The sequence below is a fragment of the Poecilia formosa genome, unplaced genomic scaffold (assembly GCF_000485575.1).
Source record: "Poecilia formosa unplaced genomic scaffold, Poecilia_formosa-5.1.2 Scaffold16, whole genome shotgun sequence".
Classification (NCBI taxonomy): domain Eukaryota; kingdom Metazoa; phylum Chordata; class Actinopteri; order Cyprinodontiformes; family Poeciliidae; genus Poecilia; species Poecilia formosa.
Window position 1 is genome coordinate 3,303,640 of NW_006799955.1, and position 18,322 is coordinate 3,321,961.

At 37.7% G+C, this 18,322-nt stretch overlaps 2 protein-coding genes and 1 long non-coding RNA gene across 7 annotated transcripts in view; all 3 read right to left on the reverse strand.

Moving 5' to 3' along the window:
- Positions 1-5,830, reverse strand: part of casp10 (caspase 10, apoptosis-related cysteine peptidase) — a 9,950-nt gene extending 4,120 nt beyond the window's left edge. The window contains exons 1-4 of the mRNA XM_016668730.1: positions 5,665-5,830; positions 1,883-2,166; positions 706-805; positions 288-491 (exon numbers count right to left, since the gene is read on the reverse strand). Of these exons, the coding sequence (XP_016524216.1) occupies positions 288-491; positions 706-805; positions 1,883-2,166; positions 5,665-5,667 (591 nt within the window). The 5' untranslated portion in view covers positions 5,668-5,830. The remainder of the gene's footprint in view (positions 1-287; positions 492-705; positions 806-1,882; positions 2,167-5,664) is intronic.
- A 923-nt stretch (positions 5,831-6,753) lies between these two features.
- Positions 6,754-9,325, reverse strand: LOC107835631 (uncharacterized). The gene is made up of 2 exons (XR_001661443.1): positions 9,283-9,325; positions 6,754-7,036 (listed from the first exon to the last, which is right to left on the reverse strand). It is a non-coding gene; the product is annotated as an uncharacterized LOC107835631 (long non-coding RNA).
- A 2,701-nt stretch (positions 9,326-12,026) lies between these two features.
- The window catches only part of adam23b (ADAM metallopeptidase domain 23b), a 29,583-nt gene continuing 23,287 nt past the window's right edge, over positions 12,027-18,322 (reverse strand). The window contains exons 25-27 of one of the 5 annotated variants that reach the window (XM_016668665.1): positions 15,970-16,060; positions 15,015-15,195; positions 12,027-13,778 (exon numbers count right to left, since the gene is read on the reverse strand). In XM_016668665.1, coding sequence (XP_016524151.1) covers positions 13,620-13,778; positions 15,015-15,195; positions 15,970-16,060 — 431 coding nt within the window. In that variant the 3' untranslated portion in view covers positions 12,027-13,619. Of the gene's footprint in view, positions 13,779-15,014; positions 15,196-15,969; positions 16,061-17,609; positions 17,701-18,322 lie in introns of those variants that run through there. The other 4 variants (XM_007546526.2, XM_007546525.2, XM_007546527.2 and 1 more) reach the window with 4 other exon arrangements.

Genomic DNA, 18,322 nt, shown 5'->3' on the forward strand with positions numbered 1-18,322 from the left:
AGAAAACAAAACAAAACAAAACTAAAAAATCTTGTTTTGGGAACGGAAGCAAGCTTTTGATGGAGTAAGAATATTTACAGATGTGTTATCCATTTAATGAGGTCCAACTCCTCTTTCCCCTCCTCTATAAAAGTGCAATCTTGTAAAATATCTCTTATTTTGGCTCGATGAATGTGTATAATGTAACATTCATCATGTCAGAGGGTTTAAGAACTGTTTGTGCAGTCCTTAAGCTGTGCATCCATAACAAACGCCCTACACTATTTAAGTAATGGGATATTTAAAGTATTAATGCGTGGGGTTTGAAATGGACAGGTCATGTTCCTCATTTGGTTCATATCTATGATTTTCAATGGCTTACCTTTCCTATAGAGACGAATCTCTTCATTCAGCGCAGGACACACTGACTTAAATATGGACTCCAGATATTCGAGACTAGATTCATTTATGAGGTCCATGTGCTCCATCTCCAGGAAGACTCCCAGCGTAGACTGCAGAGTAAAGAATGCTTTATAGTTAAACTTGCAGTGACGTGCAAATGTTTCAAACAATTTCTGGCTTCTTGAACATCCGTGTAGATATTTCTTCCAACAAGCCTTCGAAGATTTAAGGTTAAAAAGGAGAAGATGAGAATAAAAGAAAAAAAGCCTCCGCTGCAGATGAACCTCATCTGGGAGTGGAAAAACACAGCAAGGATCACGCTACTTTTTGATCAAGTTTTCTTCGTGGGATGTCCGTTAGCAGGAACTTCATTTCTCCGAGCTCCTCCTCGGTAATTTGTTGTGACAGGCGATACAGCAGCTTCCTGAAACAAGAGCGATTGTGTGAGATCGTAGAAAAGGTTCAACATTTTTCAATAATGCACATTCCTGATTAAAATCTTCAGACTAAGAAAGAACTTATTCTTGGCTTTAACTTTTGGTGGACATGGCTAAAAAATTTGAGAACTATTTCGAAACACAAAAACAACTTAAAAACACCAACTTTTGCAGTGTTTTGGTAGATATTTTCAGGCAAAATATTGCCACAAAAAATGAGAATAGTGTGAGGAATATTCTTTTTGACAATTGGTTGCAACTATGTGTTTTTTTTTATTTCATTGATATTACTGTGAATGTCACATTAAAGGAAATGTAATTAAACTTAAAACAAAAATCATCATTATGTAATTTAAAAACCAAATTTTGCATAGTAGGTGTTACAAAAATAAGCCATTTTATTTCCAAGAGAAATGTAAAGTTTGTGGATTTTTTTTTTTTGTTTATGTCATTTTCTGTCCAGGGTCCCAAAATATTTTTCAATTCAAAACTCAAAAGGTTTCCTAAACTCTAATGAGTTGGGTTGTTTTTAAGCACATAGAAGCAAGAAGAAAACTGTCCTAGAATCAGGAGAAAAACACATTCTTATAGGGGTGCATCGATTTATTTGTGCCAATTTCCTTAGTTCTGGGAGATCGGTGGTCGACTGAAAACTTACACGTGAAGCCAATCTTCTCTGCCTCAGAAAAGGTCTAAAAACTAAAAAACTAAACCACTGTCCTCTTTATAGGAGCGGTTTGACTGATAGACGGGCCCACCAGGTCCTGTCTGCACATATGCAGTTTACAATAGTCACCCCACTGTTACCAACTCGGTGACTTTCTTGCTATACTTTGCAACATTTCAGACAAAAAAAAACAACAAAAAAACAACAAAAAAAAACTGGTATCAGCCAAAATTGGAATCGGCGGGTGAGACTTTTTAAAGATTGTTGATTGGCCAGAAGACTGCAATCGGTGCACCCTGACATTTTTGATTTCTGCTCAACTCTTAAATCCACTTGAACCAATAACAAAATCTTGTTTTACTGTTATGAAAAAAAAAAAAAAATGAAGAAAGCCCACCTGTAGGGTGAGATGAGGGTGCTGGGTGAAGACGATTGGAAAGAAAGTTTAATGTTCTGCAAAATAACAGGGCGCTGGATGGTGAGGAGAAGCTCCACCAGGAGCTGTGGGTTCCCAGCCGACAGACGGTCTTCTTTCATGAGTAAGGAGAAGAGGTTGCTGGCGCAATCCAGAGAGACTGGTTTTCTGCTCAAGATGTCAGTGCACAGAAAAGACAGTGCTTCCACCTCATCAGTGGACAAGGTTTTACCCACTTCAAGTAGAGCCTTTTGGAAATCCATTTCCTGTCATTAAAAAAAAAAAATGTTTTTAGATATCAGGTTTTTACAGGGTAAAGTCATTACAGACGCTTGAGGATTTTGTGTGCCTTTCAGTGGTAAGCTTGCTGGTGTGCTTTGGATCAGTCTCCTACTCCATGAAACAAATATGCCTCAACTTACAATCAAACTTGTTTGAACATTCTCATGTGTGGAAAGTTCAGGGGTTTTGTAACTCATTTTAAGAATCTAAACTCATGATTCCCTACACAAAGAGGATTGTCGTAATTTTGACGAAAGCACAAAATTCAGTGTCTCAGAAAAGTTATGGCATATTGAGAGAAAGTCAAGTGGAAGGAAAAGTCTTAACTTCAGCCTGACTGTCAAGATAAATCCTTTAAAATAAAAGTGTAGGGATCTATCCAAGGCTTAAGTAAGCCAACACGCTCAGACACATCTTACAGGTATGAATGTCCTGAACCAGACAACATCAGAAGCGTCTTACCTGCGCCAAGAAGAAACAGAACAGGATTGCTGTTTTCTTTAAGCAAAATTACAAGAAGACTTGAAATATTTCACTCTATGTAGCAAATCTATACAATATGTCAATATGTAGGTTTCTCTTTCTGAAATGAGCTACAAAAAATTATGAACGTTCAAAATATAAAAACATTTTTGTAGCCCTTCGGTGTCCAGGTAAGTATGGATCTTGATGCAGAGCAATGACTCAGGAGAGTCTCACTGAAGCCATTTCATTTTATTATCTTTGCTAATAATTAGTCTAAAAGGGTTGATTTTGGTTAAGTGCAAATCTTTTTTTTTTCTTTTTTTTTTCCACAATAAAAACAGATCGATACAGATAGATCTATCAATAAAGAACAGGGCATTTGATGGGGTATATTATTTTTTTCTGAAAGCTTTTGGACATGTCAGCACATGTTTACTAGAGCAGAGAAAAACACTTCCTTATGACTTGCTCTAAAAAAATGTCCCTATGCAAATCTGATTTATGTATTTAAGAGGAGGGCATTTTTTTGAATGAGTTTTAAAGCTTTGGATAGTCGTCAACCTGAAATAAAACTAAAAGTTTGACTGTGTTAACCGTCTGGAGCATCTAATGCGTTTAGTGACTTACTCTGACTTTATCGACATAAATAACAGGATTACTGCAGATGAAGCTGCAGCATTTCCTCACTGTGAACAGTTCATCGTTTTAGGCCTGTAAGGGCGAATTCATAAAGCGGCTGGCTGGAGGAGAAACGGGAGCGATCGCCTCAACTGATTTTTCAGCGAGTATCATTCAACATTTCTATCTTATGTTAAGTTAAGCCTACATATCCACTCCCATCTGTCGAAATACTTCAAGACGAATGTCTTGTTTTACTTTCATTTAGTATTTATGTGCCGTGATGGATTTCCCCTCTGCTCCCTCTCCACTCATGTTTTGTAATTTAAAATAGATACTTAAACAAAAACTTAAAGAAAGTTTGAAGAGCTGATCAAACTACAAGAAACCACAAAATGTTATAAAGTACATTATAAAGTACTGCAGAAGCAGTAAAAAACAGCCATGTTAACTGTAAGTATAAAAAAAGACAGATTTTAGCAGATCCTATCTTACCATTGAGACTCCAAATATCAACTGCAAACTTCAGAGCTTACATGACATGAATAAACGAGCAGAGGGAAGGGTGGCATTGCTGTTTATACAAGCCAAACCACAAACACGCACCGTTTATTTTATTTTTGCCGGCCTTATTTCTTTAGAAGTAAGGCTAAAACTTTCCAGTCATCCAACATCTTCCTATTGTGATGCACCAGAGGCCAGTGGCCTCTGTTTCCATCTGTGTCGTTACCAGCCTTAACCAACAAGTCCAGCCAGAGTATTTGTTGGTTAACTGAGTTGCAGTGCAATACTCTAAATCAAAAGATAGCTCTGTCAAAATGCAGGCCTAAATCCAGTTGATTCATGATGAGTTTACAGACACACTCTCCATTCATTCTGAATAAACTTAAGCAAGCATTCAAGCAAAAATGAATAAGATTAATATATTATTAATATAAATGCACAGCATACATACCTTTCAGTCTTTTGCTTGTAAAACATAAAAAAAACATGTATCATATTCATGTTACTTCAGAAAATACGTGGATGTTTGTGGTTGTAATGCGACGATACATAGAAAACACTCAAGAGTAAAAGTCCTTTTACAACAAACTGTAAATTACACCTAAACTGAAACAGTTTTAATGATTTAGAAACATTTTGAGATCATTCCAACACTCAGTACTCCTTTAATGCTCCCCCAGACTCTTCACAGCATTATACTATATTTTCTATTATGTAATAAACCAAGTTACAGTCTGTGAATCACATGATTTGAGTCAGTTGCCTAAACACGCCTCCTTAGTGTGGCGCTTTGTTGAAATTTCCTGTTTCAACAAAGCGTCACAGAGTTAAATGAAAGTGAAACAATTCAACAGTTGAACAGCAGCAGACCATGAGCAGCCAGGTCACCAAGGTGACCACTGGTGTTTATTTGTACAAATTTATCACCCAGTTTTTAATGCCTTTCATTCGGTTTATTCATTCTTTGTCATTATAAAAGATCTGCTCCTATCCAACTAAAAAAAAATCAAAATGTTATAGCTTTACTTTTTTTTAACCATGCTGTTCAATTTTTGCCAAGGAAATTATCACAATTTCCTTGAGTTAAAAGCCCGGAAACCACTGAAAAATTGAAGCTTGAAAATGATTATGTATGCGGTACAAAATCAGAAATGTTAAGGCTTAAAAAGCCAAATATATGGCTTTTTTAATAGCTTTTTTTATATAGGCAACAGTCATAGACAACAGGAAGTTGCCTATGACTGTAAACCAAAGCATTCAGGATAAACGTGATTAAAATAGCGAACAATTGATTAAACAGAATAATGTACTTTCAAGTTCAGTACACTAAACATTTCATTGTTTTATGTAAAGTGATAAAATGTGAAAGTAGAAATATTTTACTCAATAATTCATGCGTCTCTGTCTTCTCCCGTAATTGTTTACATGCTGGATAAAAACATTCCCAACACAAAGTGACGATGCCCGGTTAGCTGACTCAGACGAGGAAAAGAAACGTTCAAACCAGTTATAGGAAACGTTCACGTGTTTTTAAACACGAATAAGGATGGGTGATTAATTCCAAATACGTATAGAGCAAGAACAATTCAAATATGGTTCCCCCTAAAAAATTTTGTGGGGAACCACCTACAAGTCCAACTAAGAAGATCCTTTGACGTTATTTAAAATAAAAGAAGTTTAACCCGTTGGGATCGTTTTCTTTTTCTAAATACTTCCTACGAACCAAGCTAAATTTGTCAGTCTGTCTTTCTCCAATATTCACACACAAAAACAGGGATCAGGACCAGGAAAATAACGTGTAACAACGAGTAAATCAGCGATGTGAGCCTGCACTCTGAACTGTATATCATTAACCATCAAGGTACGAAATGACGATAAACAAGACGCTGTCATACCATGTAGACGAATTTTCTCCTGGCTTGTGAAAGAAAAGTTCACTTCAGCATAATGGAGTAGCTCCGAGCCGACGAAGGAGACAGAAATACGAGCTAAACTGTCAGAACTCACATGAGATATTGAACCAGCCCAACAACGGAAGTTGAGAAGAAAGCAAATGTTAAACCTTGAGCGAATTTCTGAACTTTTAAAGCCGACAGCGCCCCCTGCTGCAGTAACAAACAAACAACCAAACAAAAATAAACTATGAAAATAAATAGATAAATTAATAAATGCATTAACACATTAATAATAATAATAATAATAATAATAATAATAATAATAATAAATGAGGCACCTCAACATTTTTTTTTTTTTTTTACTTAATCTCAAATTGTACACAGTCTTTTCACATCAAGGACACACAATGGGAAACATTATTAGCATTGGAGCCAGTAAAGAAATTCTTGTTCTGTTTTGTACCTCCATGATAAGAAATGTTTGCAGTACTCTAAGAAAAACCTGGTATAAAAGTCTGTCGATTGCTGAAATATATTAACTGCTTCATCATTTGAAAATTTTCTTTAAGTTTGCTGGCCACTCTGTCAAAAAGACGGTATAATGTGTGGTGAGATTATCCAACATCACCTTTAACCCTAAACTGTGACCCAGGAATGAAGACTGTTACTATGAGGTCAAAGTAACATGCCCCTGAATGTGGCATGTATCACATTGTATTTCATTATATCAAATTTTAAACAATAATTTTCACCTCACTGTGAAAGTCATGTTTTATACAGAACAATGAACGTCCAGACTTTTGCCGCCTTCAGGAAGATGTCAAATTTTTTTCATAATACTCAATAAGAAAATCAATTTGGTTCAAATGTATGACAAGCTATAATTAGCAAAACACAGACAAACCATCTTAAAAAATGTTTCAATGCATATACAGCAGTATCCTGGTAAAGTTTTATGATTTTTATAGATGAGAACAAATAACTGACATCTGAACTGTATCAGCAAATGTATTTTTTATTTTATTTTTATTTTTTCTTTAGCCAATAAAAAAAAATCATCCAAAATGTATATACACAGACACACATTTACATTTTTGAGCTAGATATTTAATTGTCCATATAAAAAAGTAACAATATTAAGGAATGGAAAAGAATAGTATTAATATCCCCACAACATTTTCTTTTAACTGAGGGACATCACAAAGAGGGAGTGAAATAAAGACAAAAAGCTGTCCAGCTGGAACCCTCAGAGACATTTGTGTTGTGTTTTATTTGGGTTCAGTCTTCAGTGTGGTGATGTGTCCTCTGCGTCTCACTCTGACAATGAGCTTTGTCCAGGAGTTTGCTCTCGAACTGTTGAACCTGAAGGACTCTGCAAAAGACAAACACAGATTGAAAGTTGCAACTAGCAACACTCTCATCTAAATGGTTTTGTACAAAGAAATGTACTGAAACAGGTGTCTAAAGAGAAATTCACAGTCTAGGTATTTGTGCTGTCAACATAAATGGGGGAATGAACCCAGAGGGAACAGTGAATCATGGAGGAGGTTGTTATTTATAGCTCACGGTAAATCCCAAACCTTTAGACCTAATGTAATGGGATTCCTGTCGTTGTTTGCAGACATTCTAGCCCTATTCAAGTTTCATTTTATGATGAAACACTTTCATATGGCACTGATTAAATATGGGGATTTCCAAATTCTCAAATTCAGGTGGCCTGTGTGCAAACATCACTACAATGATATCAGAAGTCGATTCAGAAGCAGTTTGAAGTGTTTTTCATAAGTATGAAAATCCGTTGAATTTCTTTCTTTCTTTCTTTCTTTCTTTCTTTCTTTCTTTCTTTCTTTCTTTCTTTCTTTCTTTCTTTCTTTCTTTCTTTCCTTCTTTCCTTCTTTCTTTCTTTCTTTTCTTTAGATTTTGTCATAAGTTCTCCTCGATAAGTTTTATGTTGTGGGGATTTTCTTCAGGGAGACTGGTCAGGCATGGTGGATAGATGGATGGAGCTAAATTCAGTTCAATTCAACTCTAAAACAGCGTCCATACTCCCAAAAGGGAACTAAATGCTGTCATAACTCACATCATTAAAGTATCTTTGAAGAGTCGTGGACTGTGATGGGCAGGAAGAATCTATTTTGGTGTAAAACTCCAGTCCTTGAGGTCCAGTGGCTGTCTTGCAACTTTCAAATATGTCATGGCTTAAAAAACACTTCAAACGGATGATTAGGTTATGCACAGGACTCTGCAGAACTTGACTGCATGCTGTGAGGACGCAGTTCAGCTTTTTCATTCAGTCTGTTCCAGACATCTCAGCATTGCAGGACCCAGCTCTCAAGTACTGCAGTTTGACACCCATTCATAAAATCCCAATACAATCAACATTTGTGACTGCAATGTGATCCAATATGAAAAGTTTAAGCCAAATGAATAAGTTTTAACCCCTTAACCTGCAACGGAACACCCTCGTGCCATTGTTCCCAAAACAAACAAACAAACAAACAAAAAAAACCTATTGGCAGCTACCACTAAAAACACAAGCTATATGGTGTTTTCTTTTACTTTGGTGTGAATTAATAAACGAATTTATTCCTAATAATTCAAATGTCCTCTAGTACAGGTATCAAAAGTGATTGTCCCTTTTGTTCAAAGAGGCTTGTAAAAGTGTGAAGTTTTTATTTTTTTTTATGTTTCTTAGATCTGTAGTTCAGCGGTGGATCAGGTGAAAGAAGAATAAAAAGAACATGTTTACAGAGTAGCATGGTGGTGGCATGCTTTGCTTCCTCTGCGACTGGAAACCAGCAATGTTCATGGGGCAATATGGATTCTAACAAGTGTCAGGAAGTCCTGGTGGAAAAGGAAACTGAAGCTTGAGTGTCATGGGGCCTTCACCAAGGATAATGACACTCAAGTTTCAGCTTGAGTGTCATTATCTTTCAAATGTCTTTGGCTTTTGTTCTGGGCTTGATATACACACATTTTTACGCATTTTCAGTGAAACTACATGATCATGTGTGACACACATGATCTGTCTTTACTGAAAGATATGATGGCCAGAAACTGCTGTTTATACACAGAGTTTGAATAGATTAATTCAACAGCAATGTAACAGTTTCTCATTATCTGGGCTTTCCCAAATTGTTTAAAGGCATTGCAAAGAGTTAACTTTATGTAGGGTTTGTAAACTTCTGATTTCAGAGAAAAAAAAAAAGTATATTGGGATACACCCTCATCACCCTCATCCATCTTCCTAAAGCAGAACAAATTTGATGTCAGGAAATAGGAAACATTAACTTACACCTATCAGACATTTATTTTTTTTTAGTATTATTTGTGTTTTATTTTAAAAAAAACATATTTATGTAATATTTCTAAATACATAACAATTTTACATTATAAATATTAATAGATATTTTTTAATGACTATAATTATAGTGAGCTCTTTTAAAAGTGGACCTTTGGAAATATACATTTTATTTAACTTTTTTTTTTTTAAATGGTAAATATTTCCTTTTCAGTGGCATTTTGATGCTTATCCCCCCCCCCCCCCATTTTTTTTCTTTCTTTTACTACAAATTATAGTTCCGTTTGACTGAAAACAAAGGAAATGGGCGAACTTACTGTCAGTAATCAGGGAGTGCACAGAGGTGACGTGTCTCCTCCCCATGCCGTGGCTCCTGGACATCACGCATTCCACGTAGATCTCCCAAAAGACCCGGGCCAGGTCCCAGAACAGCGCCGCGTGTTTCCCGTCCTCTGAGGACCGGAGGGTCCCCATAAGGTCCCAGAAGGCGGGGACCGTGTCGGCTATCCTCGGAGATCGCATCTCTAGCAGCAGGGCCGAGGAGGAGTCCCAGCACTGCGGGTCGGCCCGGTGGGCCGTCAGCGGATCCACCTGCGGCAGCTTGTGGCCCCGCAGCGGGACCGCTGACATGCAGGTCAGAACAAACACAGTGGCCAGGGTCAGGTTAAAGAGAACCGGGACCATTTCCTCTGGACCAAACGCAGATAATCTGACACCTGTCCGACAGTGTTTTCTGTCAGATAAAATAATTAATTACTTTTAGAGAAGAAAAAACGTTTAAATGACAGCATTCAAAAAAAAAAAAATGTTTTTACAAGAATAAAAGATAAAGATTCTTTTTTTTGTTTACTCCTTCATGAAGTACATTTCAATTATAATCCAACAGATGTTTTCCAAATAAAAAAATGTACTTACCACTTGTTCTGGCGTGGCAGCCTGGGTTTTAGCTTTGATGGGAGTTTGATACATACTTGTTTTAATATTTGGTGACGTCACTGCACTCCCTCCTTCTCAAATGGTGGCTCCTGACGTTAATTATGCCTTTTTTTTTCAAAGATAGACAGACAGATGTTCACAGATTCTCTAACAGACTATAGCTTTATTGCAAAGCAAAATGGGCAAGAATTTCAATGTCTTGTTGTGGAAAAACTAGTAGAAACTAATCCTGAGGCAACTGGAAGGGACCACTAAATATTTAATATTGTAATAACATGACATGTGATAAGTTGAAGATATCTAACTTTAACTATTCTTGGGGTCGGAAACCCAAATTTGTGTTTGTTGACGCTGAAATGCTTAGAATGCGATTTTGATCAATTAAACCAAATTTAGCCCATATCAAAAATACTGTCGTTTTGTGAATGGGACTTCCATTTAGTAGCGCTTTATGGCATTATTCTGCTTAATGTAAACCAAGAAACCAAGTTGTTGTTTTTTTCCCGTGGAAAACATAAGTAGTCTAACCTCACAAGACGTTCTGTCATTTGTAAAACAAACTCATCTCTAAATAATGTTTCAGAAAGTGGTAAATGATTTTGTTTTATGTGCTTTTACTGAAATGTCACATGCATACCTTATCTCAAATGTAATTATTTTCACAGTGAGGGGTCCGACACTAAATGTACTGGATGGATGTCTTACTCACTCATTCATTCCTCTGATGATGCATAGAAGTTGGCTTCACAACACTTTCACTGCCAAGGATGAATTCTAACTTTTAAATGAGGAACATTACATGCCGGAAAATAAAATGTGATGTTAAGAGGCATCTAGAACTAACATGAACTCGATTTTCTTTTTTTATATATATATTTTTTATTTTCCTGTGTATTACTCGTTATTTTATTATTAGTCATATCAAATTATTTGAAGTCCCACTTCCCACTTCCGGTCCCTTAGAAATGAGCCACCACTCAATGTGCCAAAAAAGTCTTGAGTTGCACAGAAAAATCACAAGTTATTGTCTAATTCTCTCATTTATAGCACTAGATGCATTATTATGCTCTGTTCAGTTTAAATAAAGTTATCAAGAATATAAATGTTGATACTTTTTGCAATTGCAATAGTTTCTTTTGAACTTTCCTTTGTCCAGGGTTGGATGATCATACAACATACAGCTGCAGTGATTTAAAGAACTGAATTGCATCAGTTTTACATATTTTCTGGTAAATGTCTTTTAAATGAGAGGCTACAGATGAAACTTAACCGTACACCCCCATTATTATTTTCTCAAAGTTCTTGCAGCAAGTTGCATTTCCACCACATCCTTTTTGTAGATTATTTTATCATAGAGTTCATTTATTAGTTATTTAATTGTATTCCTGTCACAGACTTGTCTTTTACTATTGTCCCATGTGTCTGTGCACTTGTGTTTTTGATGATTAATTCATATATGTAATATTTTTGAGCTTAAGCTGGCTTTTAGTTGCAGCAGACTTGTTCATAAGTTCCCAGACTCCAAGTCAATGATGACACTTAGATGCACATGTTGAATTTGATGAAGATCAGGGCAGTTTTGAGATTAACCTTTTATCAGCGTGGCAACAGAAAACTGTCGAGAGACACTGAAGAGTAAACCACGACTGTTTTTTTTTTTTCTTCTGGTGCTTATCTAGTTCTTGTGCGGTCATGGCAGGTCTTGTTTTAAAGGTTTATTTTTAAATGTTACCCGCTTTTAATTTAATAATTTTTTTTTTTTACCGTGTGAAGGTAATGCCTGAAGTTTGTTGTTCAGCAATCAGATATTGAAATTACTTAAATCAGTCACATTGGTTTAAGGTAACTTTCAATAAAAAAATAAGTTAAAAAGCAAAAAATTATATTTTTTCTGTTCCACATTAAACTGAACATGTAATATTTTACTGAAACAAATAACACTGAAAAATCCAAAACATTAAAAGGACTTTGTTAGGACACAGAACAGACATCCCCGATTTAACTTTCAGCTTTTTAAGTTATGTAATTCGAAAAAGACAGAATAAAATGCACCATGCCCCCCAAAAATGATGTGTAAATTATTACAGCTACATCAGACGCACAATGAAAATAACCACAGCTGAGATAAAATTTGTCAGTAGTTTATTAATGGGTCAAACTGTACATGATGCAGTGAGAGAGGGACACCAGACGATGAGCAACATGGAGGATCACAACAATGCCAGTGCTTTCGGCAGCACCTGGAACACACCAACTGTCAGCTGGACTGGAAATGATGATGGACTTTGCATCATGAAACTGTTCTGGCCTCGCTGTGCGCAGGCACCGCACAGTTCGCTTGTGTGTCTGATTAAAAATTTTAAACAGCATGAAAGAAAAAAAAAAAAAAAAATAAATAAATAACAGACAAGAAATGACTTACATTTCCACAAATGTAAAAGGGCGCTCTCTTGCTTTACGCTGGAAATATGGATTTTTATTTATTTATTTTTTTTAATTGTTTTGAATTTTTAGTTTATGCTCACCCACAGTTCGAAGCAAAATGAAACAAGATGTTGGAGAGGCCAGATAGAAAAGAGTAATCAGCTGAGTTTTTTTTTTTTTTTTTTGTAATTCCATGTCTACGTTGATGTCACTATTATCCATACTTTTTGTGCAATATCTCTCTTTGCATAGTAAATAAAAGTTAAATGTTCTGGTTGTCGACATGCTCCTATCTTTTGTAGCATATTTTTCTTGCAGATTTTTTGGGGGACTCCCATATAGAATTATAAGCCCACTACAGTGATTGCATGCATGCAGCTTTATCAGAAGAGCCAAACTTGATTCCTACTCAGGGGTTTATGAGAGCAAAAGAGGCTAATGCCAGAAAGGTGGGTGCTGATGAGGACCTGCCTTGGGCAGTCAAAGGCCTGTGTGGACAGACTTCATGCCCTCACCAGTGGGGGCGGGGAGGCACCACTGGCTGCAGACAGAGTGGGAGGAAAAGTGCTCTGTGTGCAACAACATCCATCTGTTCAGGTGATTGATTCTTTGGCTTTTGAGTCACCATTAGCATTGCTTCATTAGGAAGGGGTTGGGGAGACCTTTCCAGACCTGATTGCAGTCTGGATCCCTCTAGAGCTGCATGTTTCTCCTCTGTCTGGCCCAAATCCCACAAGCCTGTCTTGGGGTTTATTTCAGTTATGTCTGCTGTAAAACATGCTAAGATAGAAAACGGAAGCAGTTGAGGTCGTTGTGAAATAAGCAGTCGATTAAAAACCCGAACTCCTTATTGGTGTGTCATTTTACATGTTTTTCTTTGTTAGTTGGTCTGCATTGTGCTCACATGCAGCACCTAAAAGAGGAAATTGAGCTTTAACTGGTTTTCCAGTGTGTTTGGTTTTTAACGAGGCTTTCTCCTGCAATAGATAAGTCCTTTTTTTTTTTGTCTTTGTATGTTTTTTTTGTTTTTTTTTTTATGCGCTATATTCATAGCTTTGTTAGCCATGCTGAGCCCGAAAGAAAGGGCGTCTCATGCCAAGGAGGGCCAGCAAGCAGCACACCTTGTGTGTAAAGTCATGCCAGGTGAGAGGATGGTGTGGATTCCACCTGAACGCCTGTGCACTGGCACTAAAAGGAGGAGTTGGAAGGGAAAGGAAGTTACATGTGGAGTTGAAAAGGCTGCAATTTTAATGTCACTACAATGGGAATTGTTAAAATGTCCACTATGTCTTTTTCAAGTAAATCTAATGCCAAAAAAGTCAGCAGCAGTAAGTGCAGTCCAGCTGTCAGGTAGCCAACTAAGGAAGCCTCGGAGGAGTCCGTCTTCGACTGTCACCTCTCCTTGAGTTAAATGGCCTGGGCGTTGGGGTCGTAACGCCGCTTCTTCACATTTCTTGTGTGGAGATAAGAAAACAGCAGTCAGTGTAATCCACAAACATTTCTGCAACACACTTAATGCAACGTGGACAGGCAACCGCACTCATCTCCGCAGCTTACAGTGCTGTTAATATCTCATTTTCAATAAAAAGAAAAAAAAACAACATTTGGAAGCAGCTATATTTAAAAAAAAAATTACTGTAACAAGAACTGTTACAGTATCGAAGTGAGGAGAGGCTTGTCCATGTTGACCAGTTCAGCCTCGACTGCAAACAGACAGAAGTGCCTATGGTCACTGACCTTTAGGTGTCAATTTATGATAAAGTAAAGGCTGCAGATTTTATGCTAGCTAGAGTAATATTATTCATACCTCTTGACCTTGTTCCCATGTTGTGAAGTAAGAAATGTTTTACAAAAAGAAATTGAAAAGTGCTGTAAATAAAATTAAGGGAAATTATTTGCCTTCAGAAATCCCTTAATTAGTAAGTATTAAAAAAAAAAACAGATTAAAGTTGCTTTTAATCCAATCTGACTGGGATAGAGTTATTTTGCAAAAAGGGACTAAAAGAATTGTTGCTGTAATCGCAACAAAAGATAATTCTACAGAGTATTAACTCATCATGACAGACAACAATTTTTTGCCACAAATTGTTCCAATTTTATTTGTTTTAAAAACATCTCATTATTTCGTCTTCAAGCGGTATGAATCCTTTTGCGATAAATTGTATTTTTTAAGGCATCAAACACTGAATATATTAACTCCTAATCCCAGACTTGTAATCTCCACGTTTTAGTGGAAAATAAAGAACCCATGCTGGTTTCCGAGTATGAACATCCTCTGTTTTGCCTCTTTTGCAGACAAGTGCTGACTGGCTTGTGTGCGTGCAACATCAGCTTCCACAGTGAGGTGCGGGAGACTCAATACCAGTTTTGATGGGAAAGACATTGTTCCACTCAAAACAAAACCATCTAGGAGGAAGGAACTAACAGAAAATATACTCTATGGAGGAGGGAGAGAGTAGACAACCACAAGAACAACGACGACAGCAGCGGCAGCAGCAACAATAACTACTACCAAAGAACGGTGGGACAACACTGAGCACGACAACAGGAGTGATGCATAACCTCCCCGTACTGTGGCTTGCTGTGGGGCTTCTATCACCCTGTCATGCACCTTTTCCAATAGTAAGCCAGCTCAGGGCGGCACTATTGCTGTGCGTGGTTCATGCAGTGCAGTGCGCCGTGTCTGTACCAGGTCTGTGAAGCAGGCAGCAATGGCAGCTGGTGTGGTCGGGTCCGAGCCTTGCCATCCAGGTGGGTGTGGCCAGCCATGCCACAAAGGCTGCAGGCAACAAAAAGGTCCTGGCTTCTCTCTCTGTGCGTTTCTCTGTGTCTGTGCTGTCGCTCTCACCACTCCGTTTAAAAGGCTCAGCCTCAAAACAGTGATGGGTTCGGGAGAAAAATCATGGAAGTGATGAGAGGACGACAAAGTCGGGACCAGATCGCTGTGCTGTTTGGCTCAGCCTTTGTGCAATGAGCTGACCTCCTCCAAGTTAACAAGTCAACATGCAGAGAACGTGTTTGGACTATTTATCTTTTTTTTTTTTTTCTCCCCCTTTGTCTGTTGCTCTGTTATGCTGAGAACCATGATGCTTTGCTATTTGGCATGCTTTCGTGGCTGCAGGATTAATACTTCTAATTTAGTTCTTCGGTCTGCTTGGATTAGAGTTTATAACACCCCTGTTGCTCGAGACAGCAGGTTAATCAGCTTCAAACTGGAGCTTAAAACCCATTTTCTTGCTACATCATTGGATTTCAGAGGGAAATTAAACCTTAAAAATTGAAAGCACCGTTTCCCCTCACTGAACATGCATGTCAAGCACTGAGAATCTGCCCGTCCAATCAGTTTGAGGTTCTGCTACAAATGCACAGACCTCCTCAAGCCTTTTGCGATGAACTCAAATTCAGATGCATTATAAACAATGTCCACTGCACTTCAGTAAAGCACACGCTCTTTTGCGAGTGCATCTTGGCGTAGCATGCTTTTTTTTTTTTTTTTTTTTTTTTTTTTTTTTTTTTTTTTTTTTTTTTTTTTTTTTTTTTTTCCTTTTGGAACCATTTTCTGTAGCAGGAGCTCAAACCCTGGTGTCTAGAAGCAGCAGGGATGCTAGAGTTACAGCAGGAGAGGCATGCAGCGTGTTGCTTACTTAAAGCCCCATCCAGTCCCCCCCAGCACTATGGCAGCCACAAGGATGGCTCCGGCGATGGAGCCTATTATTAGATTGGTGGCACTAGGACCTGTGAAGGGTTATGGGGAAAAAGACATGAGTTTCTATACTCACTTCCTGGATTTGTAACATGTAACTAGACAATAAGGATTTCACATGGCATCAAAAACACACCAAGAGTGCTATTACAGGAAAATGATTGAATCTGAGGATGTATTTTGCATGCTTTTCAACCCCCTTTAGTGTGTAGCGTGGTTTAAATGCACTGGTGCATCTCAATAAATTACAATATAATGGAAAAGTTATTTTCTTCCAGTAATTCAGTTCAAAAACCTCAAACGGATATTGAACAGATACAATTATACATTTCAGGTGTTCATTTTTTGACAAGTGATAAGATTATGGCTTGCAGTGGAAATCCAAAATCTTGTTTCTGAGAAAATTTGAATATGACAATACAATTTATTTAAAAAGATATTTTAATAGAAAAAAAATGTTTCTGGCTGTAAAATCTGATAGACCTGCCGACTTGTCAGCAGCCAGGATATTTATTGGCAACATACAGTAATAAAGGAAAAATTTGTGAAAGTAAAAAATGACTACAAACATGTCCTAAAAGGATTATTAAGCAAGGGGTGCTTCAAAATGTATGGGCTACAATTGTTTCCAAATATATTAATAGAGAGCTGAGTAGAAGAAAAACATGTGATAAAGACAAGTGCACCAATACAAGAATAACTGCATAAGGTGCTTCTGAACTACAGAGGGCATGAGCGTCCTACAAGGCTGAAGAAGAAAAAGGAATTCGGCCAACTGAGCAAAAGTCCAAACTTTTGATTCTGCCTGCTTCCTGCATGTTTTTGGGTTCTTTTCATTCACATATCGTGACGGTAACCATAATCAAATTTAATAGAAATGAAAATGTTGACATACATATTTCTGCCTGGAGTAAAAGCATACATGAGGCTCACTTTTTGAACTGAACTACTTTACCAATTACACTTTTCAATAATATTTTAATTTGGGATGCACCAGGAATCAAGGCAACATCCTGGAAATGTTTACACTTATTTGTCTTCATTAGAGGTAATATTTGCCTTTGGTTTGTTAAGGTTGTGAAGAAGACTTGACCCTGGGTATCCATCGCTGAAGAAAGACTGACAGCTGATATATGAGAATATATGTGACCTGCGGTATGAGCAGAACAAAATGTTTTTTTTGAAGGGGTCCCAGTCACCACACAGCCTCCACTAACTGGACAATTTCATCTAAATGCCCCACATGCCCCAGAAAGGAGAGGATCACAGGAGCAACCACATAACAACTGAGAGTAAAAGAGAGAGGTTGGATGAGAAGAGGAGGGAGGGAGAATGAAGAGAGAGGCTTGTCATAATGGGGGACAACAGCAGAAGAGGAGGAGTGTAAGGGGAATCCATCGATCAATCACACAACACTGAAAACAACCAATCACATGACAACTAATATGGTCATCACCAACACACGAGGAAACACAAAGCCACCGGGACGCACACACGGGCTCAGGCCGGCTCACGAGACCGCCCGCACACTGAGGCACCACTATGAGGAGGAAGAGCTGTGAAAGGGTTAAAGATGCTTACTCTATTCCCCACCCTGTGCCTCCAAAAATCACCCCCAGGGCCAGAATGGTCCCTGCTACTGCCCCTATCAGCCTGTTAGTGGCCACGCTCACTGTGCAGAGGGAAAAGGAGCATTATTACCACCCTGTCAAAAACAAAAACGCAACCTCCTGCTGCAGAGTCATGGATGGAGCAATTCCCATCCTTCAAATTGTGGTCGCGGTAGCCGGTATGAGGCTGAAATTTTGCGTTGGGATTTCTGTTCAGAATCAAAGCAAACTCTAGCTCAATATTACCGGCTAAATTTGGTGTTTTTGTCTTTTTTTTTTTTTTTACAACCCTGGAACATCTGTAATCCCTTTGAACCACCTCGCATCTAAATGAAATCAAAGATTTTGCGATTAACGCCTATCATATGAAATGTATAAGACCTGTCCATACTAAATAAATATGGACATTGGAAACCAGACATTTACATGTATTACATAAGAAGTCCAATGAGCTTATTATTCTCACTGTTTTGCATTAGTGTCCTGAATAAACTCGGTATTTAATTTGGCTGGGTGATTAGTACTTTGGGAAAATCCATCTGTGTTCAAGATTTAACTTCCCATCTGATGACCCCTTAGGCTGCATTGTTTTTAAGAGATGATCTTTCCTCATGATGCCTTCTATTCTGGGAGGTGCACTACTCCTTCCTGCTGCAAAACACCCACACAGTCAGTTACTTCACA